Source organism: Cavia porcellus, unplaced genomic scaffold, assembly GCF_034190915.1.
Source record: "Cavia porcellus strain 051 isolate PalLab524CR breed Dunkin Hartley unplaced genomic scaffold, mCavPor4.1 scaffold_1, whole genome shotgun sequence".
NCBI classification, from domain to species: Eukaryota; Metazoa; Chordata; class Mammalia; order Rodentia; family Caviidae; genus Cavia; species Cavia porcellus.
Genome location: NW_026947484.1, coordinates 17,519,290 through 17,538,727, shown reverse-complemented (window position 1 = coordinate 17,538,727; position 19,438 = coordinate 17,519,290). Strand labels below are relative to the sequence as shown.

The 19,438-nt window shown below is 40.5% G+C and overlaps 1 protein-coding gene across 3 annotated transcripts in view; it reads left to right on the top strand.

Annotated features, from left to right (window-relative positions):
• The window catches only part of Pax3 (paired box 3), an 89,933-nt gene that overhangs the window by 44,205 nt on the left and 26,290 nt on the right, over positions 1-19,438 (top strand). For all 3 annotated transcript variants that reach the window (XM_005001033.2, XM_063245816.1, XM_003463989.2), the window contains exon 5: positions 17,132-17,337. In XM_005001033.2, the coding sequence (XP_005001090.1) occupies positions 17,132-17,337 (206 nt within the window). The remainder of the gene's footprint in view (positions 1-17,131; positions 17,338-19,438) is intronic.

Genomic DNA, 19,438 nt, shown 5'->3' with positions numbered 1-19,438 from the left:
CCAGATTTATCCTGGGCTCTGAACCATCCATGACCTATGTCTTCCACATACACATAGGCTGAGGCAGTGGCTACAGCCAGAGATTGATTTTAGAGGAATTAGGGAAGAAACAATGCCCATACAGACTAGGTGGTGAATAACCATGAGTATTGACTGACTTGCTTGTTGCCTGCTGCTCAGTGGCGGGAGGAGTGGCTATTACTATTTTTTTAGGGACATTTTACAGTGTGTTCTCTGCAGGAAGAGCTGATGTAGAAGCAGACTGTCTTTCGCTTGACTTCACTGGAGATCAAGAGAAAAGTGGAAGTTTTTTCTAGTACTGGACCTAAGGCCTTCACATTGAGCCACATTCTCATCTCTTTTCAAATGTCTTAAATTTTACTTTAGGGCAGTGTCTTGCTAGATTGCTTAGATTGGTCTTGAATTTATCATCCTCCTGCCTCAGCCTCTCAGACTGTTAGGGTTATAAGCGTGCACCACCATATCTGGCAGAGTAGATTTATAAGGAACAGAACACCAGGGCACTTTCCCTGTGAGGGCTGCTTTGCACTTCCTGCAAAGGGGCCCTCACATGTGTTGCACAGTGATGTGATTTTGTAAAATACACCAGAGGAAGCTAGTTTTGTGTTCTCTAAACCTTTAGTGTCCCCCCAAAAGATCTTTTGACTCTGGGTTTTGGGACTAGCACTTAACTCCTTTTGAAAAACAAAATCATTTTTGTTGATAGATATGTAGGATTCTAAGAGTTGAAGCATAAAACTTCCCTGAGGCCAGCAATTGGAGATGAAAATACGATTTACTCTAAGCAAGAGTCCCTGAGCTGCAGGAGGAATGATATTGTTGATGTCTTTCTGTATTCAAAGAAAGTACTAAGAACTTAGAAAAAGAGAGGCAAGGTTATGATGAGTAGAGGAGAAAGCATCCTTTCAAGTTTTTCTTTTCTTTTTCTTTTTTCTGGTTCTGGGGATCAAACTCATGACCGTGTGCTTGCAAGGCAGATGCTTATGCCACTGAGCTAATTCCCCGGCTCAAGTTTATATTTTCTTCAGGATGTGAAAGGCTTATACAATGCTTCCTTAGATTTTTTTTTTTTTTTAGTTTGCAAACACTTCTTTTTAAATGCTTCTTTAATGTAAAACTAGCTAGTAAATTTATTGAATTGGAGCTCCATTATCTCCCGTAACAATCCAAGCCTGGTGTCTGAGTTGGTAAGAACATGTGTGTTTCATGGGTGTTTCAGTCTGGGAAAAACCATCACACTGTCTCGTTGGTATCTACTGCCAAAATCAAGAGTCTCTGCATATTACTTGCAGATGTCTCTAAATTGTCAGAATTCTGTGGAAGACTGAAGTGGACCTGTCTCTAAGCACCTTAGTTACCTTCCTCATTTTGCGATGATACTGTTCTCTCCCATCTGTCACTTTCTTCTCTGTTTTAAGTGCTCCAGCCTTGTGGCATCAAAATATCCGTTGAGCTCTGACATGCAAACCCATTTCTCTTAGAGCACTCTCTGAGTTTTCACTTGAAAAACCACTCAGCAGGCCAGCAAAGAGCCCAGCTCCTTCAAAACGCTTTGAGTAGGGTAGTGGTTTGCATTTGCTCCCTCTTTCCTCCCTGAACTTACTGGTTGCTTGGCTGACCTCTGACTGTTTAACCCTTTTGAGTAGAAAAAGCACCACTGGGAGACATAGTTAAATTTATACAAATTCAAGGAAGTGGTCGATCAGAAAAATAAATGTGGTCACACCGAGAGTTGACTTGTAAGTCTCAGTCAGTGGTCCAATAAGGAGGGAGAGTTGCTGAATGCATGGAAAATATAAAACCTCTTGCATTACAGAGAAGGGAGGGGATTTGTGGTTGGGAGGTTCAGAGAAGGCTTTGTAGAACTGGGTTTTGAGATGAGTGTGCAGCACAGAACTGGACAGAAAGGCATCTGGGTGGAGCAAAAAGCAAGGAAGGGAAGGAGCCAAGAGGTGACCAACACTTGGTGTTTTTGAAGCGCACAGCATTCTGGGAACTAGGATTTTTCTGATCCAGTGAAGATTTTAAATTGGTTAGGGTTTTTTGTTTTTTTGGTATCAGAGATTGAACTCATGACCTTGTGCTTAGCTTGCGCTTGAATTGCTGAGCTAAATCCCCAGCTCATTAAGGTTTTTGTATGCATGTTGTTTTATATTAATAACTAGGTCTCTATAGTTTAAAGCTGAATTAGGAATATATTAATCATTTTTATAAGAATTGCTTCTTAGTGATCAGTATTCAACTATAGGTGTCATTTGAGTGAAAAATTTTGTGGATGATACTAAGTCACATGATCCAGAAATTGGGTTTTTTTTTGTGTGTGTGTATTTGGAGCGAGGACTGGTGGTTATGTTGGTGGCTGTGATATCTGATTGACTTGTTGGAACTTTGGACAATTCCTTTTAAACACTCCAACTATCAGCTTTGTTTTTAAACAAAAGTCATCTGCCCCCGCCCAGTATTGTATAAAAGCATAATGAGAGAGAACTTTAAAAATCACAAGTCAAAACAGCTTTCTGTAATGGTTAGATATAAAGAAAATGATTGAATTTTCTCCCCTTCTGGGCCCAGTCTCAAATTCAGTGTGTTTCACTTTAGTTCATTAATTTTAGCATTCATTGGTTCTTTTGGTAGAGGGGAGATTTTAATTATCATAGCTGACTGGAAAAATAGAAGATAAGTTACTCCTGAGTCTAAAGAAAATGAGTTGATTATACAGTGAAGTGTAATGAGCTATAATATAGAATTTGATGGGGTCTGAGATTTAACTCTGCCACCAACAGCCAGGTGATGATGAAAATGTCTGTCATTCCTTCCATCTGAGACTCAGTGTTTTCCTTTTTTGATTTATAAATCCTGGTAATCTGTACAGTGATTTCCAACTTTTGAAAACCTCAGCCACAGATTTAGCCAAAACATGGACATCTCTAGAAAGTAGTGGGAAACAAGTTTAAGTCACGAGGTATCCCTAGTTTTCCCGCTGCAAGAGCGTCATGTTGTTAATAACGAGGATGTTGTCTCCTGCGCTTGAACTGGCTTTCTTCTCTGGCCGCACTGTATGCACAGGCTTACACACAGACGGTGTCCACACTTTCTCCCTGCCTGGCTTCCTCTATTAAGAAGAAGAAATCATCTTAAGATCTCCTTCCCAGTTAATTGCAGCCTGGCTAGAAATGAGGATGAGGATTTGGGAGGGGTGGCCTTTAAAGGCAACCACTCCCGATGGCCCAGGTCTTTGACAAGTTTCTTACACCTGTGGCCTGTTTATTGTGAGAAAGAAAGAGATGCATAAGGGTGAATTCAATGCTTGTTTGAATGAATTCCATACCTGTGTTATGTATATATGTGGTGGAAATATACCATCTGTGCATTTATCTCAGCTGCCATAGAGAAATATTGGCATATTTAAATACATCTACGGGTATAGACAGCACATTGGAAGAAGCCAGGGTTTCATAATTTCAAGCACTTGAGTTAAAATTCTAAATATAAACAGTGCTATTAACCAAACAAAAAAATTTTTTTATTATTGATATAGGGATAAAGTCATTCAGATATTTTCTAGTGGAAAGTGTTTTATTTGCTATTTAAAATGTGTAGCTAGATAGTCAAGAAAGCTTCTTAAAGACTTATATTTTGTTAACAGTATATGGAATGAAATGTGGAGAGAAATACAATAAAGGAATTTAATCTGTCTATTGATCTGTTATCCCCCCTCTCTCCTGATCTGCTCTAATTCTCTATTTTAAAATCAGAAGTGGCTTTTTTTCTGGATTCTAAAGCTGTCATTGTTTCTTAGTTGCAGGTACCATCCCTCAGATTTTAATATGATGTATTTTATAATGTGAAAGCCAGAATTTACAGTGAAATAAGTAAAATAATGTATCGCTTTGTCCAAGAAACTCTTAGGAATAGGTGATGAAGAATAAGGCTTGAGTTCAAATTGAACTGGCAGCAGTTTCTTTGAATGTTGGCATCTGTCCTGACGTATTGATGGGATGATTTCCAGTTGAAATCCTTGGCTGGTGTGGGTGGAAAGGATGGGTGGGACCATTTTTGGTCTTTACTCAAGAAAATCCTTAATTTATTCAAAGTTGCCAGGGATCAGGACACAGTTCAGAACCTTAGTTTCCAATGCTAGCTCCTTAGAGTGGATTTTGCTCTTTCAGAAAGAGTTGTCAACAGAGGCTTTTGCAGGAAAAAAAAATGACTGTGGTCAATCCCACTGACTTTAATTAATTAATTTTTGAGACAGGGTCTCACTGTGTAGTACTGGCTGGCCTTGAACTCAGTTATGTAGCTCAGGCTAGCCTTGAACTCACAATGATCCTCCTGCCTCAGCCTCCCTAGTGCTGAGATTACAGGCGAGCGCCGTCATGCCCAGTGTAGCCCACTGACTCTTAAACACAGATCTCCTTATTATTCTTTGCTGGACAAAACACCCTGACCCTTTCCTTTTGCTTTTGTTCCCCTGCCTTCTCTTTTCTCTCCTCTTCTGATCTTTTTTCCTCTCTCTTCTCCCTTACTTTCTCCCACACAGCACTTCCTTATCTGCTTCTCTCCAGCTATGTAAGGTTGTTCCTGGAAAGGCATTGTGGAACAGAAAGGCAGTTGTCTAGTGATTCATGTGCAAGCTTGGTGCTCACCAAATTCTTAGTTATTTCTGGAGTTTGGTACCTCATCTATTCACAAAGGCTATGGGTACTAACCAAAAAGACCTGATAGAGAACCACTCGAAACTGTACTTCATTTTGCCTCCCTAGATCCATATCAGCAGACATAAGACAAGAATTTGCCTGTAAGCAAATATATTCAAAGTTCTTCCTCATGAAAACTAAAATGAATGTTGGCATAAAGGACAGGCCATGTAAATAGCACTTAATTTCTTTTAGGCTGTTTGCTTGATTTTTATTAAGCTCAGCCTTCTTGTTTAGGCCTGAGGGTGTTTGGGAGCGCAGAATCCATTTACTTTTGTAGCTCCCTTAATCATTAGTCCCACAGCAGAGACGCGTGTCCTGGGCCAGGTGGATCTGGGTAGCCTTGGCTTCCATGGTGGAATTTTAGGGGCTTTAATTATGAATGAGAGCTGCATGCTCCCTTTAGTGGTCACAGAGGCTAGCTCTCTGTGGACAGCATCTCCAGAAAGGAAGCAGATGGTCTCGTTTTATAAGTTTGCGAACTGCCACAAATATCTTCAGTGCTTTGAGGTCATTTCTGTCTCTTGGTCTTAGAATGGAAGGAATATTTGTCTCAAAGTGTTCTGTTATGCTTGGTAGGGGTGGGGAACAAGAGGGCGAGTGGGGATTGGCTAGGAATATGGCACATGGGGAGAGTCTGTGTGTTTTTCAGACCATTGTTTCCTTAAAGTCAACCTTTGAAGCAGGTGTTTAAAACCCTGTATTGCTGATGAGAAAACCAGTTCAGAGGGCTAAGTGAAGCTTGCCCCAAATCGGATGAGGAGAGGCCAGGTGGGCTTTTGGAGAAGTTGGCCTGTCTCCTGAGCTGCACATTTTCCACCATGAAATGAACCCCTCTCTGCCCAAACCCCTTTTATCATTTTCCTACCTAGCAGAAGTTCCTACTAAATGCTGGTGGTAAATCATTCATACCACCTCTTTAGCCACTTGATTGGTTTTCTTATTTTTCCTGAGTTCCTTCAGTGGAACGTGACAGTACTCTTGCAGGTTCTGGGTTGGAACCTTACACTTCTGCAGGATGAAGGAGGGAAAGGCAGCACTGTCCCAGGCTCATTATCTCCCCCTCCCAGCCTCAAGGAGGTGCTTCTTGCAAAACAGATATCCTGTCTGTGATTTCTGATGATGACCTTGATGTTGCTTCTAATTTGTTTGCCATTAAGGATTAAGCTGAGTCTCCTGTGTTGCCTCTGGGGAAAGTCTCTTCTTTTATTTATACTCAGCCATTACCTCCTTCTATCTCCCAACAAGCAATCGGCCAAGATAAGATTTAGAGTTTGCAAACAGGCTTCTGTGCCATCCCTTTTGCTTCCATATGGAACTCAAGAGAAAATGTGAAGCAGAGAATCTTGAAAATGCTCCATGGGAAATACTGAAATAAATATATATATAATTTGACCTCTATATTAAAGATCACAGAATCAACGGCTGTTATAGTAAGTAAACGTATTTAGATTTCTAAGACTTGAGAGGCTGTCTTTCTGTTGCCACAGGGTATAGCTACTTTCTCTCTCGTATATGCTGACATTTGTCTTTGCCTAGGTAGAAAGAGCACTGGGAAGAGTGTTTTGCTTTTGAGTTTAGTTTCCATCTTTGCATTGCTGGAACCAGAGATAAAACCAGAGATATCGGGCTGAGGGTTTGGCTCAGTGGTGCAGCACCTGCCTGGCAAGCGTGAGGTCCTGAGTTTGATTCCTGGTAAAAAACAAACAAAAAACAGAGATACTGCAGGAATTCAATAAATTCTCACTGATGAGTGATTTTGGGTAACGTCTTTTGTTCTGTGGAGATTTCATCTGTAAAATCAAGGGACTGGTTTAGGGCAGTGATGTGAACTTTTTAGAGCTTTAGCCTTCAGTGATAATATCCTGCTGCAGTGCCTGTGCCATAGGTTCGTCACCACTGGTCCAGGGTTTTTTCCTCCCTCTGGAATCTTACAGCTTTGCCAATCCTTTGCATTGGCATTTCAGTTCTCTTAGTCATTTATCTTCTTATCTCTTTACATAGGTTTCTGGCACACAAAGTGTAGTATTTGTCTTTCTTCTTAATTCTACCTTTCTTCTAGTTTTCAAACATCATGTGTCATGCTAATCCTAGCAAAGTTTAGTTGTGGATACGGGTATTTAAGTTTTGTGTCTTTGGATAGAGCTGTCCTAATAAGGGTTGGCAAAAGCATTCTTTAGTTTTCTATCCCCGAAAGGCTGTGTAACCTGCTACCTCTCCTACATATTGAACCTTAGTTTGTTGACTTTCAAACAATTTATGTACACAATAGCAAAAAATATTTGATAGTGGCAAATACAGATGAAGGCAAGGTATTCCTTTGTCTTCCTCAGATATGTCATGAGCTTTAGTGAACACATTGTGTCTTATTTAAAGCTCTGCAAATATAACTAAGATTTAGGTTTCATGACTGGAGGTCTTTCTTAGTAACTGCATAACACACTTTTCTTATACACCAATCACTCCTGAAAAGAAGCCTCACCTTTTATGCTTGCTCATGTTTCCACAAGTGATTTATAAGTTTGACTGTGATATCTGAGTCAAGGTTGTATAGACAAGGAAGAAAATGAGTAAATATAGAGGCTACAATTTTTCTTCTAGTCCATAACAATTCTCCTTTTCAAATGGCGTTGCTAACAAGATTTTACATTAGGATAGTTTGGCTTCTCCTAAATCAGGTAGATTTCATTTTTCTTTTTTCTCATCTGCAGGTCGGGGTAACATTAACTTTCCCAAATGGAGTTTTGCTAAAGATTTAGGAAAATGTGCACAGAATACCTCACAGGGAATGGATTGGGTAGTAAACACTGTCAGCTCGTCATAAGTAGCAGCTTTTCTTCTAATATTCTTATTGTTATTATGTTAGCTGTGCTCATCATGGTAGAGAAGCCACCATAGGAAAATTTTTGAGAAAACCATGTTCAGCCTCTGGTCAACCAGTTTCCATAGATATAACTTCAGAGTTAACTTTTCTGTATGGCAAAGGACGAACCACTCTTGGACTGAAAGATGTGGTTTCAATTTGGTTGCAGTAACAAAAACATAAGCTAAATCTCCTTACAAAACCAGTCCTTTGTAACGTAGCTTTTCTCTTTCTGTGAGAAAAATATTTTTTCCCAAAGGAAGATGGTGAATGTATTTGAGAAAATGACTAAAAAGCTATTTTAACCCACTTGGTTTCTGTTCTATCATTGATAGAAACTAATGGTAATCAGCTCAGAATGAGAGCATTTCTAATGTGCTGCAGTTTGAATAAAGAAGATGTAAATGGAAGCAGGTATATCATTGCTGTGTGGAACGTGACCTTATGTTCCACTTCATAGAGCTTTTTTTCCCATTTGGAACCCTTGAAGTGCATATTTATTTGCGAAAGATTCAGCATGCATATCGCTCTTTCAACTGTTTGCTTGTGTTCTGTGTTTTTCCCCTAAGTTAGTTCTGTTGACTATCTCTAAGTGGTCACATTTTTTAGTAAGAAATAACTGTGTCAAGCTGTGCTGACAAAATGTCCCCACATAACTGTTAATAAGCATTGTCATTTTAAGCATGAAACAGTTTAGCTCATGATTTATCTCTTATAATGCAGCTCTCAGGGCAGCTGTATGATTCGTCTCTTTAGCAAGTCAAGTAATTTCTTTAACAAAATGTTAAGCACAGATGGGCCATAAGCTGTCAGTTAACTATTATTGTGTCTGCATCTGCTGGCTTTCAATGCACTGTTTTATGTATCCAGTCAGTCACTTAGCTGCAGCCCCATGAAAGGCTGAACCTACTCTGATTGGCAAATAAAATGTTCATTTGTCTCTTCTTCCTATTGTTTTGTTTTGGTAACACATGTCAGCGGCTCAATTACCCAGTTCATTAACAGCTCCCAAAGGACACGATGGCCAGCCTGTGATAAGAGGGCAATTGTGGCACATATGGTGTATAATGGCCTCTCTCTTGACAATTGTAAATAAAAGTCACTTGGCCCTTTGCCTTTCACGAGAACTACTGTTTTCCTGTTCCCCTTCAGTGTGCCCATTACCTCTCCTGCTCCACTCCACCCAATCCCAGTAAAAGAAAACTTGGCTGACAGCTTTTAGACACAGGGAAGCTTAGTATCAATGGCAGCTCTGGCTCCTAATTTTAATTATGTGTGACTTTTAAGCTCTTGAGGGGAAAAGTTCTTAGCACTGGAGATTATTCTTAGAAAGCTGTTAGCTGATTAATTAGTTAAGTAATCAGTTTTCCTAATTGAATAGTAACACATTTTCTGGAGGCTTTAGTCTCTTTTTTTCTTTGAAACGTGCTGGTGGTGGTTACCATGGAGTTTTACAAAGTCATTTTTTTAAAAATTGCAGATGGAAGTAGCTTGTCATCCCTGCTGGTTTAGAGAGACTCCTGTTGGAACAGGAATTCTTGTTACACGTGCACGTGCGCGCGCGCGTGCGCACACACACACACACACACACACACACACACACACACCCCCATGCCCACCTGTAGACGAAGGACTTAAGAAGCCACTGGGTCAGTTTGGATCAACATCAGGGTTCCTAACCTTGTTTTGCTTGAAGCCTTTGGGAAGCGATGCTAAAACAGGTTCAGACTGGTCAGTATTTCTTGGCTCCCTTAAACAAAATGTTGCTTGAATCAGGAGATGAGAGAGAGCACAAGCATGCTTTCATTGGAATATTCCACCGAACACTGCTATCTTCTGTCCAGCGGGTTATTACAGAGAAGGCCTTTTGAATGACTGATGGTCAGGTGGTGGCTGATAGGAGAGAAGTTCACCTGCACTAAGGTGTCTGGAAGCTGCGCATAGAAAACCTGACCACACCTGAAACACACATTTATGGCATCCTTGGGATGTGGGAGCTTTGGGGATTGCTCAGCTCAGCACCTCCAAGACAGCCTGGCCATTCTGCCAGTTCTTGTTTGTCACCCCTTATCTTAAACGCCCAATGGCCCACACTGTGCATTTCAAGTGACTCTTAGCCACTTTGCTCAGGCCCCTCCTGGACCGCGCCCGCGGCTGGCCATATTCATAACCAATCTGTACTCTCCTCCCAGGGCAGCAGGCACTCAGGGAGTTGTCGAGTGTCAGGGTTTATTTGTGTTATTTTGATTAGCCCCAACCTGGCAGGAGCTTATTTTCCTTCTAATGACCTCGTGCTGTGAGCCGGCAGCTTCCGAGGGAAGGGCTTGGGTCAGAGGGGAGGGGAATAGCTTTACATTTCTCCAGCCAGAAATCGGGCACTGCTGGGCAGGAACAACACTAGGTAAATGACTGGAGGGTCTTAATTAGAAAAAGAGACCTTTCCTCGAGAAAGCCTGATGTGTATCCTTGCCGAAAATCATCCTTTCCTTTTCCCTAATTTTACACTTGGTAAAAATCTTTCACTGGCACGTATGGGGAGAAATCATAGCTGGAATAACAAGACTTTCTACCCCACGAGTCCCCAAATAAGCTCCTCATTAATATAAACCATCTTTCTAACTTTGCAACTAACAAAATCCCAGTAACTCGAGTTTTAGGTCTGGGTTAAGAATTCCAGAAAAATGAATTTAATGCTTTATAGGTTGCTAGGTCACACAAGTTCTAGGTGTACCTTGGGATTTTGTGGCAAACCTTTGGTATGTGCCTTCAGAGGTGTATCTCTTTCCTTTCTCAACATATCTACAAGTTGAAAACACGGAAACATAAAGTCGCCAATTACTTCTTAGCTTGTGAATTAATGTGGAAGAAAAGCTTGCAGGTGCTGAGGTCTCTTAACTGGCTTGGATTAACCCCTACTGTGCATCCATTTCAACCCCCTCCCCTTCTCTGAAAAAAGAAACACCCAACGTCCCCTTTCTCATCCGCCCGGCATCCTTTGTGTCTCCTGCACCCTGCCAGGCAGGTGTCAGAGCCCTGAATGAGGGTAATGCCCCGCTGATGGATTCCACAGATGGAGCGTGGAAATCGGTAGAATAGGCCCCAGCCACAGGCCATTTCTTGGGATCCAACAAAAGCCTCCAAATAAGTCAACAAAAATCCTGAAGATCACAAAGGGAAAATGTCATTTGTCATTTACTCTGGGTCTGAGAGGGAGTATCAGTCTTGCCTGTTCCTGACTTTCACCGAGTAAACACGAGAGAGGTCACTCACATCTTTCTCCATGTAAAAGGGCCACTTCAGATCAGAAAACAGTTAGCCATCTCTTTGTACCCTGCGAGTTAGATGGTAAAACTCACCAGGGCTGGACTTCTGCTGTTAGCCAAGTGGGTGCCTCAGACTTTGAGCGGACCAACTGGAGACCTCCCGGAATATACTGCCGAGGTGCCCGTCTGCCATCAGAGGCAGTATGAAGCCTCGTTGTTAGGTACCCAGCAAGAGCTGTTATTTTTATCTCGTGTTTTCATCAGTGACATACAGCTTGGAGTAAAAATGTGGTCAAGTCTATCTCAGAAAGATGAAAACTAATGAAACGCCTGTGTGATTTGGTTTGGGATCATCTTCCAGAAAGGCAGGATGAGCAGGAAGTTGGTTCTCAACACACTACCTCCCCCCATGTACCCCCATGCCTGTAAATCGCATTGTATTATATCTAGGGCAAACCTTAGAGTTTAAATGGTTGTCATGTTTTGATTCTTTAATTATTCAAATGAATGGTCTTGCTGAGAAGAAAGACAATGTGTCAGATTCATGCTTGTGAATTATTTTGTTTCTCCATTTTTTGCCTGTCTTCCATCTCTGAATTATATTTGTCTGGAAACCAATAATTACAGAATTCCTTGGGACTAAATCCCTATAAAATTGAGGCAAGATTTCATGTATAACAGTGTTAACTTAGGATGAAATATTTCCTGAGGGGAAATTTCCAGAAGGGGTCACCGGGGGCTGCCAGACAAAGACACACTCTCTAATTCTGTAATTCCTCCTTTAATTAAACTTCATGCTTGGTCCACTGGTGGTGACACTTTTTCTCCTTCTCCTCCTAGTTTGAGTTGTTTCTGAGGGAATCGTTCGTAATCCTGTGGGATATGACGTTTATCACACCCTAGCGTCTTCCTTTCTATTTACTGACAGTGTCTATTTTCTCAAGTTTAGTCTTGAGAATTAATGTGAAATAAGTGGGGTAACTGAAAAATCTGACTCCATTAGCTTGAAGTAGAAAAAGATGCAATCAATTGTCTTATAAAATGCAGAGTTGGGATACTCAGATACTCAGCAAGAGGTGAGACTTTCCAGGGACCGCTTTGGAATTTTTGCTGAGTAACCTAAGAGTATTCCGAAATGCTTCAAGTTCTTTATTCCAATATTTTTGTTTAATCAGAACTTTATAGGTCTTGATAGTCTTTCACTAAATGGATTACAATGAAAAATTCTCAAAGGAGACTTTAATAAAGAGATACAAGTCGTCAGTTCAACTGCTTTCTGTAACTGTTACATTCCAGATTGACTCTGTGTGTTAGGACCAGGGAATGGTTTATGATCATTCATAACAGAGACTGCTAGTGGCCAAGCTCTTAATTTCTAAACTCTGTACAATACCAAGGTAGAGTGGGCTGGGGATTTAGCTCAGCAGTGTAAGTGCCTGCCTGGCAAGCATGAAGTCATGAGTTTGATCCCTGGTACCAAAAAAAAAAAAAAAAAGGATTTTTTTCTTTTAATTTCTTTAAAACAAAAAAAAAATGGGCAAAACTGATTCTATTTTTATTTTGTTTTGTTTCGTTTGTTTGTTTTATCAGTGTTTAAGAATCAGAGCATGGGGTTGGGAGTTCAGCTCAGCAGTGCAGTGCCTGCCAGGCACGTGCAAGGTCATGAGTTTGATTCAAAAAAAAAAAAAAGAGCAAATTTCAATATATTTATAAAGTTCAACACCTTTTGTTCAAGCAAATTGAGTTCCTTTGGGAAATTTTTTGATTTGGTGTCCAGTATTGCTCTAACGGCCCTATTTCTGTAAATTATTTCTGACTCTGGGCAGTTTTTGAAAATTTGGGAGAAATGATAGCAATAGTGGCTGTCAGTGAAATGATGACATTTAAGTTTCTATTTTGATTCGTCTCTACTGTTGCTCTTCAAGGACTGCGTGTGTGTGTGTGTGTGTGTGTGTGTGTGTGTGTGTGTGTGTATAAAAGAACTAAACACTCTTTAGGATACCTGGTATCTTTTGATGCAGTGTCAGGCTGGGATAATCATACCTCCCTGAGCTGTGGGACCTGTTTACCCTCAGCACCTCAGTTTCCCTTGGTGCATTGGGTAACTCTTTCTGAGGGCTGTGATGTGGTTACACAGGAGGGGAGTTGTGCTCCTCTAGGGTAGGTGTGCTCCCTGGCTTCTTGTGGCACTGTCAGACAATGAGTTGTGAAGACATTCTGATAATAAAAGTTTAAACCTTCAACATCAAATATCTATACAGATTGGATTAAAATCTGCCAGTTGTTTTGCAAATTAAGGCAATAAAGTCTCAATTTACAAGGCTGTGTGTTAAGTATTGATGTATGTTTTTATGAGAGCTATTCTGCAATTCCAAAATTGGGGAGCAATATCTGAATTTAATGAATGTTAAAGGATATTTTGTTTGTGAAGGTGTCTGAGGTACATGATTGAGCAATTTAAATGTAATTGAAAGCCTTCCTCAAAGGAAGGCTTACTATTGTGCACAATAGTAAGAGTCCAAAGAGATTATTTTGAATTTAGTTATTGTATTCTAGCAATTTATCAACTCATTTAGAGTTCTGTTTTGTCAACCCTGCTGTGGACATTAGATATTCTGTACAGAAATATATATATATATATATATATATATATATATATATATTAGGATCTAGTATCTAATTTGTTCTAGTAGTTTGAATAAAACTGAGTATATAAAATAAATGAATGGCAGTAACATGGTCCCTGAATGTTATTAAAATGAGATTTGAGTTTTTGAGTTTTAGATGTGTTTTGATAAAAACTGAATTATCCCAATTCAGGTAATTGTGAATTAAATTCTATGCAAGCAATGAATTTTACTTCTATTGAGTGACATAAGAAAGAAATAGTACCATTTTTGTCTTTAGAAAGAGCTCATTTTTCCTTGCTGGTAAATTATCTCTGGGTTTCTGACTTTACATATTTTAAAGCCCATATCCTCTCGGGGTTTACACATGGGGAAAAGTTAGAATTAACTTGTAAGATTGCGGCTTCATATTGCCGAAAATGATCAGTTGGTTCAAATGATTTTCCAGGACAAAAATCAGGCAAGTCTGTTCCTCAGTGTCGTTTGAGATGGTGCTGTATGAAGGTTTTCTTAGTTAGATACAGGTTTTCCATTGCTTTTGAATTAATAGTCTAGAACTGAAAATAGTGATTTGTTGGCTTGTTAGAAAATTTTGTTTGTGGTGATGAAAGCTGTCCCATTAAAAATATTGAGTCTTCATAATTGCTGGTTTGCGGTAGTTTATCATCTTAAAAAATACACACAGCTTTAATCTCTTTGAAAAATTATTGCTAGTTATTACTCCTGAAAATGCAGGTTTATAAATTCTTACAAAACCTTTCTAATACTTTTTGAGCATCACAGTCTCCCAAAACTCACCTAAATAAATGTTGGCAGATTTGCAGGAGCAGAATTCCCAGTTCATAGATATGAAACAGTGCCGCAGAAACCAGTGTTAGACCAGAACTGAAGTGTTATCCAGTGCTTCTGTGCATTCAGCATGCACTTATTGAGCACCTGCTGTGTTCCAAGGGTTCCAACAGTGAATGGGCATAGCGAGGCCTTGTGCTCGCAGAGCTTGTCTTCTGGGGGCCGTGGACTGCTAAGGTGAAGCACAGTGGGCTTGACCCTGAGAATTAATTCTTGCTGGTGCTTTCAAATTTAACCAGTCTTTTTCTTCAGAAACTAGAGATGATTTTGATTAATTGACCTGACAGTGCATGGCATATCATATTTACTTGAGAGAATTTAATAACCCAGGAGACTCCCAAAGGAAACATGAAAATTTCCACATACTCTTATTCTAATGGGATCATAGTCAGAGAATGTGCAAGCAAAGATTTAGGGCTCTTGCAGGCAGAGGGAACTTTTGGGTGATCCCCAAATGTTGTTGAAGTTTTCACTTGACTTCAATCTGGAAATAAAACTCAGTGCAATGGAAAGTGGAGCCTGGGAGGAAAATACTTTGTGGCAATGTTTTTTACTTATTTATTTATTTTTTGTACCTGTGATTGAAATTATGACCTCACGCTTGCTAAGCAGGTGCTTACACTGCTGAGCTAAATCCCCAGCTCCGAATGTATTATCCTCTTAAGGAGTAATCTGTTTCTTAGGTAGCATGCTATTTATAACTTAAAATATGTATATAGATGTGGTTTTTGTGATAAATTGGGATAGGAAGTATTTTATATTCTAGGAAAATTTGTGAGGGGAAAGAGTTACTTTGGAATATTGAATAGAGATGGTTCTGCAAATGTGTCCAGAACCAGTGGGATCAGCATCAATCACCAGCAAGTGCATCAGAAATGCAAATTCATGGGATCAGCCTAAATTTATAGGACCGGAAGCTGGGAGGGGAACCAGCAATGTATGTGTTACCAAAGCCTTGGGTGATTCTAATGTTTCAAAAGCTTGAAAACCACTGGTCTACCGATTTATCACTCATCTAGTTTAGTTTGCATTTATCAAATATATGTGTGTATAATTTGTGTTGGGGACTTTTAAAGTTTATAATTCAGTGCCTTTGCTTTTATGCTCAAGTATTTGTCTTCAGTTATATTTACTTTGTCGTGTATGCTGCATTGCTGATTCCCTCTATCGCCTCTTCATTTCACACTGTGTAGAGAACACCTGAAAATATTAGAAAACTTAGGATCATATTTATGGTTATATTTTGGGTATATATATATACACACACATTTATATACATATCTTTCTGGGAAGCTTACAATTTATACTGAAATAGAATGAAGTTTATATTTCTGTGCAGCAGATTTAAATTTGAGCTTAGGAAATTACACGGATAGGACATTAAAGAGCATCTACATTCTAACATTGCTTCTAGTGCAGATCCTGCCAGTCTGAGGGCATGATTGAGCTCCCTTGACTCTGACATAAATATTCTATAATTTTCCGACTTACTCTCCCCATTTGGTGACAGCATACTGTGCAATCTTTTCACTGGAGAAACCCCCAGTTCTTTGGGGAGTTTTCTGCATGCAGTTGGATGTCCTTGGGAGCGAGGCTTCTGTGACACTTCCTCTAGTTTGAGGTCCTGCTTCCGCAGTTTTTTGACAGGTCTCTGGCTCCTCTTTCCATGCCTGGAGGGGACTGCTTTCCTGCTCCAGTGAGGCCTCAAACCAAAGAATGTTCTGTAGGCCACAGGTGCCCTCTGAGAGTCACAACCCCTTTCACTGTGGAGGCTGTCATGTATCCTTAGCAGAAATGCTGCTCTTTCCTCCCCACATCAAAGTCCGCCCTGAAAACAGCAATATTTGGGCCTCCCACTTCACTATCTTTTGTCACAGTTTCTTCTTCCTTAGGATTCAGGTCATGTTCCTATGGGAGAAGACGCAATAATGCACAATAAGGCAAATTTTGTCTGATCCCCTAGTTCCTATTTATTTTTTCTGGACATCTGCACATTGAAATCTGAAATCCCTTTCCTGTGCATTCAGGCAAAGGCAAGCTTTGTGGGGAGGGGCTAAGCAAGGTCCTGTCACCCAGGTCTCCCTGTTGAGAAGAGCTCAGGCCTCTGTTGTTACTCTCTTGTCATTTGTAATAATTTTGAACAAGAAACATCATGTGTTTTTCTTTGCACTGGGCACCTCAGATGTAATAGGCAGGGGTCCAGACTCTAGACTTCAGCTGGGGACATTCATGAGACAATATCACCTTCATAATAGATCAGCTCTTCAGATTTACATTAATAAAACATAGACTCACTTTAAAGCATTTCCCAATATCTGCTCATGAGAAACTACATTTAAACATGATTTTAAAATAGGGGCTATAAACACATAGAAATACTATAGTACTTTGCTTTTGTTGGCTTTTGAGACATTAAGTTGATTTTGGAATATCTTTCAAGAAATCATGTTTGTTAATAGAATTCCCAGGAAAAGCCTGGTGCAAATTGATCAGAAACCAAATTAAATGTGGTTTATTCATTAGACATCAGTGAAGTGCCTACTAAGTGCTAAGTACAAAGCTGTAAAAATGGAATAGCCCTGACCCTATTTTCTGAGAGCTCAGAATGACAGATACCCAGATGGGGAGGCGGGGGAGGGTAGGGGAACAGGTTAAATAGCATTTAGTGATGTAATAGGACACGGGAGGGGTTGGTATACACACACAGACACTGTGACGGAACTTTAGACTAAGGTTTCCATCACTATGGCTTGGTCAGATTTGCTTTTCCTGTGATAGTTTATCCTGCCTTTCTTCCTCTTGTGCCTGCAGCCTCAGCACCCCAGTCAGACGAAGGCTCTGACATTGACTCTGAACCAGATTTACCGCTAAAGAGGAAGCAGCGCAGAAGCCGGACCACCTTCACAGCCGAGCAGCTTGAGGAACTGGAGCGTGCTTTCGAGAGAACCCATTACCCTGACATTTACACCAGGGAGGAACTGGCGCAGAGGGCGAAGCTCACAGAGGCGCGAGTCCAGGTACTGATGTCCAGCTGTCCAGGCTCACTGAAATCCAGAGAGCAAACAGAAAAGTACCTTGTCCTCTGAGACGTATTTTAACCTAAAGAAATAAGTATATTAGGAATGGCTCTTAAGGTGAATGCACATTATTACACTTAGGAGAATAAGATTCCATCCTTTAAGGCGCACAGGAGTTCATCTTATCCACCCTGGGTTTTCATTTCAGAAATCCTTATTGTTCACCAGGCACTGTGCAGACTTTGGAGTGGGACCCAGCTAATAGTAGACACATTTTGAGTGGTCATTCTGTGATACAGATCACTTTAATTCCTTTGCACAAATTAACTCAGGTAGTTACTGCAATCCTTGGTTGATCCTGTTACTATCCCTACTTTATAAATGTAGAAGCAGAAACTGAGACTGATTAAATAATTACCCGTGGTTGCATACTACATACCTACTATAGAGATAATTGTTTCCCACACGCTTCAGCTCTGTGGCTTTTCCATCAGGAAAATGTGCCAGGGTGCATAAGGCAAAGGCCTTTGCTTTAAGGATTCTTTAGTCTGGAAGCATTTCAAGTAATTACATTATTTCAAGATCATGTTGACTTATCTTTTGAACTCTTACGAGCATGCTGAGCCCTCTGGAAAGATCTATGTAGGTGTAATATGTTTCTATTGGTGTAGAATAAAGTTTTCACTATCAATGATGAGTTTTTCTCTCACAATAATTTCATGGATAACAAGAGTCAAGGTGTCTTGGGACTCCTCACTGCCCCACTACTTAAGTTACCTTACGAGGAAATGTGTTGTGGTACTCTTAGATACTTGAATTTCGTAATCAAAGTCAGTGGCATCTAGGCAGTGAACCACTCTGCTCACATGCTATCAAGATTGATCAGCACATGTGCAACCCATTATCTCTCCAGTCACAGCATTTTATAGAAATAGTCTCTTCTAGGCTGCAGAATCTAGGTAGAGGGACAGTTCTGTGCAGCTGTCCAAATGATCATCACAGAGCCCAGAAAGTCAAGGAGTGTGGAGAGGAGCAAAGACCATTCTCTCCAGCAGCTGCAGCCTAACACGGGTAATGAAGTGACCACATAAGCACTTTAAAACAAAATGTGTGTAGTACACAGCAAAAGAGAGGGAAAAGGAGCAGTGTGAGTGGATAAAAGGAAAAGAATAAATAGGGCATTAGACTAGGTATTCTATTGGTCTGGAGTGGGGAAAGCATGTTAGTAGTAGGAAGTTACATGTGCACGGAGTTGTTGGAAGTACCTGGGCTGCACAGAAGGTGATGTTTAGTTCTCTCTCCAGTCCAGCTGGCTCAGTGTGAGGAGTGGTAGGGTCGTAGAAGGAATATAGTTGGGGCCAAGCCAAGCACATCCCGTAGAAGGGTTGAGTTGCAGGCTGGCGAGCTCATGCTTGATGTGATGGTGATGCAAGCCATGGCAAGGAGTACACAGTGGCAGTGGGGTTGACAAGGAAGGTCTGCAGGGAAAGATACTCGAGGTGGGATGTGTGCAGCTGGCTTTGCAACCTGGGGGTGTGTAGAAGGGTGAATGAAAGGGTCACAGGTACACCAAGTTTAGTGGGGCTGGTGATTTACAGTTAGGACTCGAGTTTTCTCTTCTCATTTCACTGGGATACAGAATGCTCCTCCCCAGTGAACAGTAAGGAAGTGACCGCCACTAGCCATAGGTCATAAGGAGTTGACTCTGTATCCCAGTGAAATTGGAAGAGAGATTCAGTAGTCTATAATGATACAATAATAACATTTATATACATTAAATATTGCTATATATTTTGTTTATTTATTATAGTTCTAGGATTACCCAGTTTATGTGTGAAGTGAGTGCCCTGTATGTCTCAAGAGTTAGCTCTTACACTGCATGCCTGGATGCTGTGCACCGACTGGGTCAGTTCTTAGATTATTTGTTTGAACTCCATGTAAGTAAAACAAAAAGAAACTTGTATTTGAAGAGATGAAACAGTGAAGGTGATCAAAGTGGAAGAGCCATTCAGTGTTGCTCTACTTCATTCCTGCTTTTGTCAAAATCAAGGATGAGAGAGCAGATGAGTTTCTAACCCATGTAGCTGTACAGCGCCCCGCT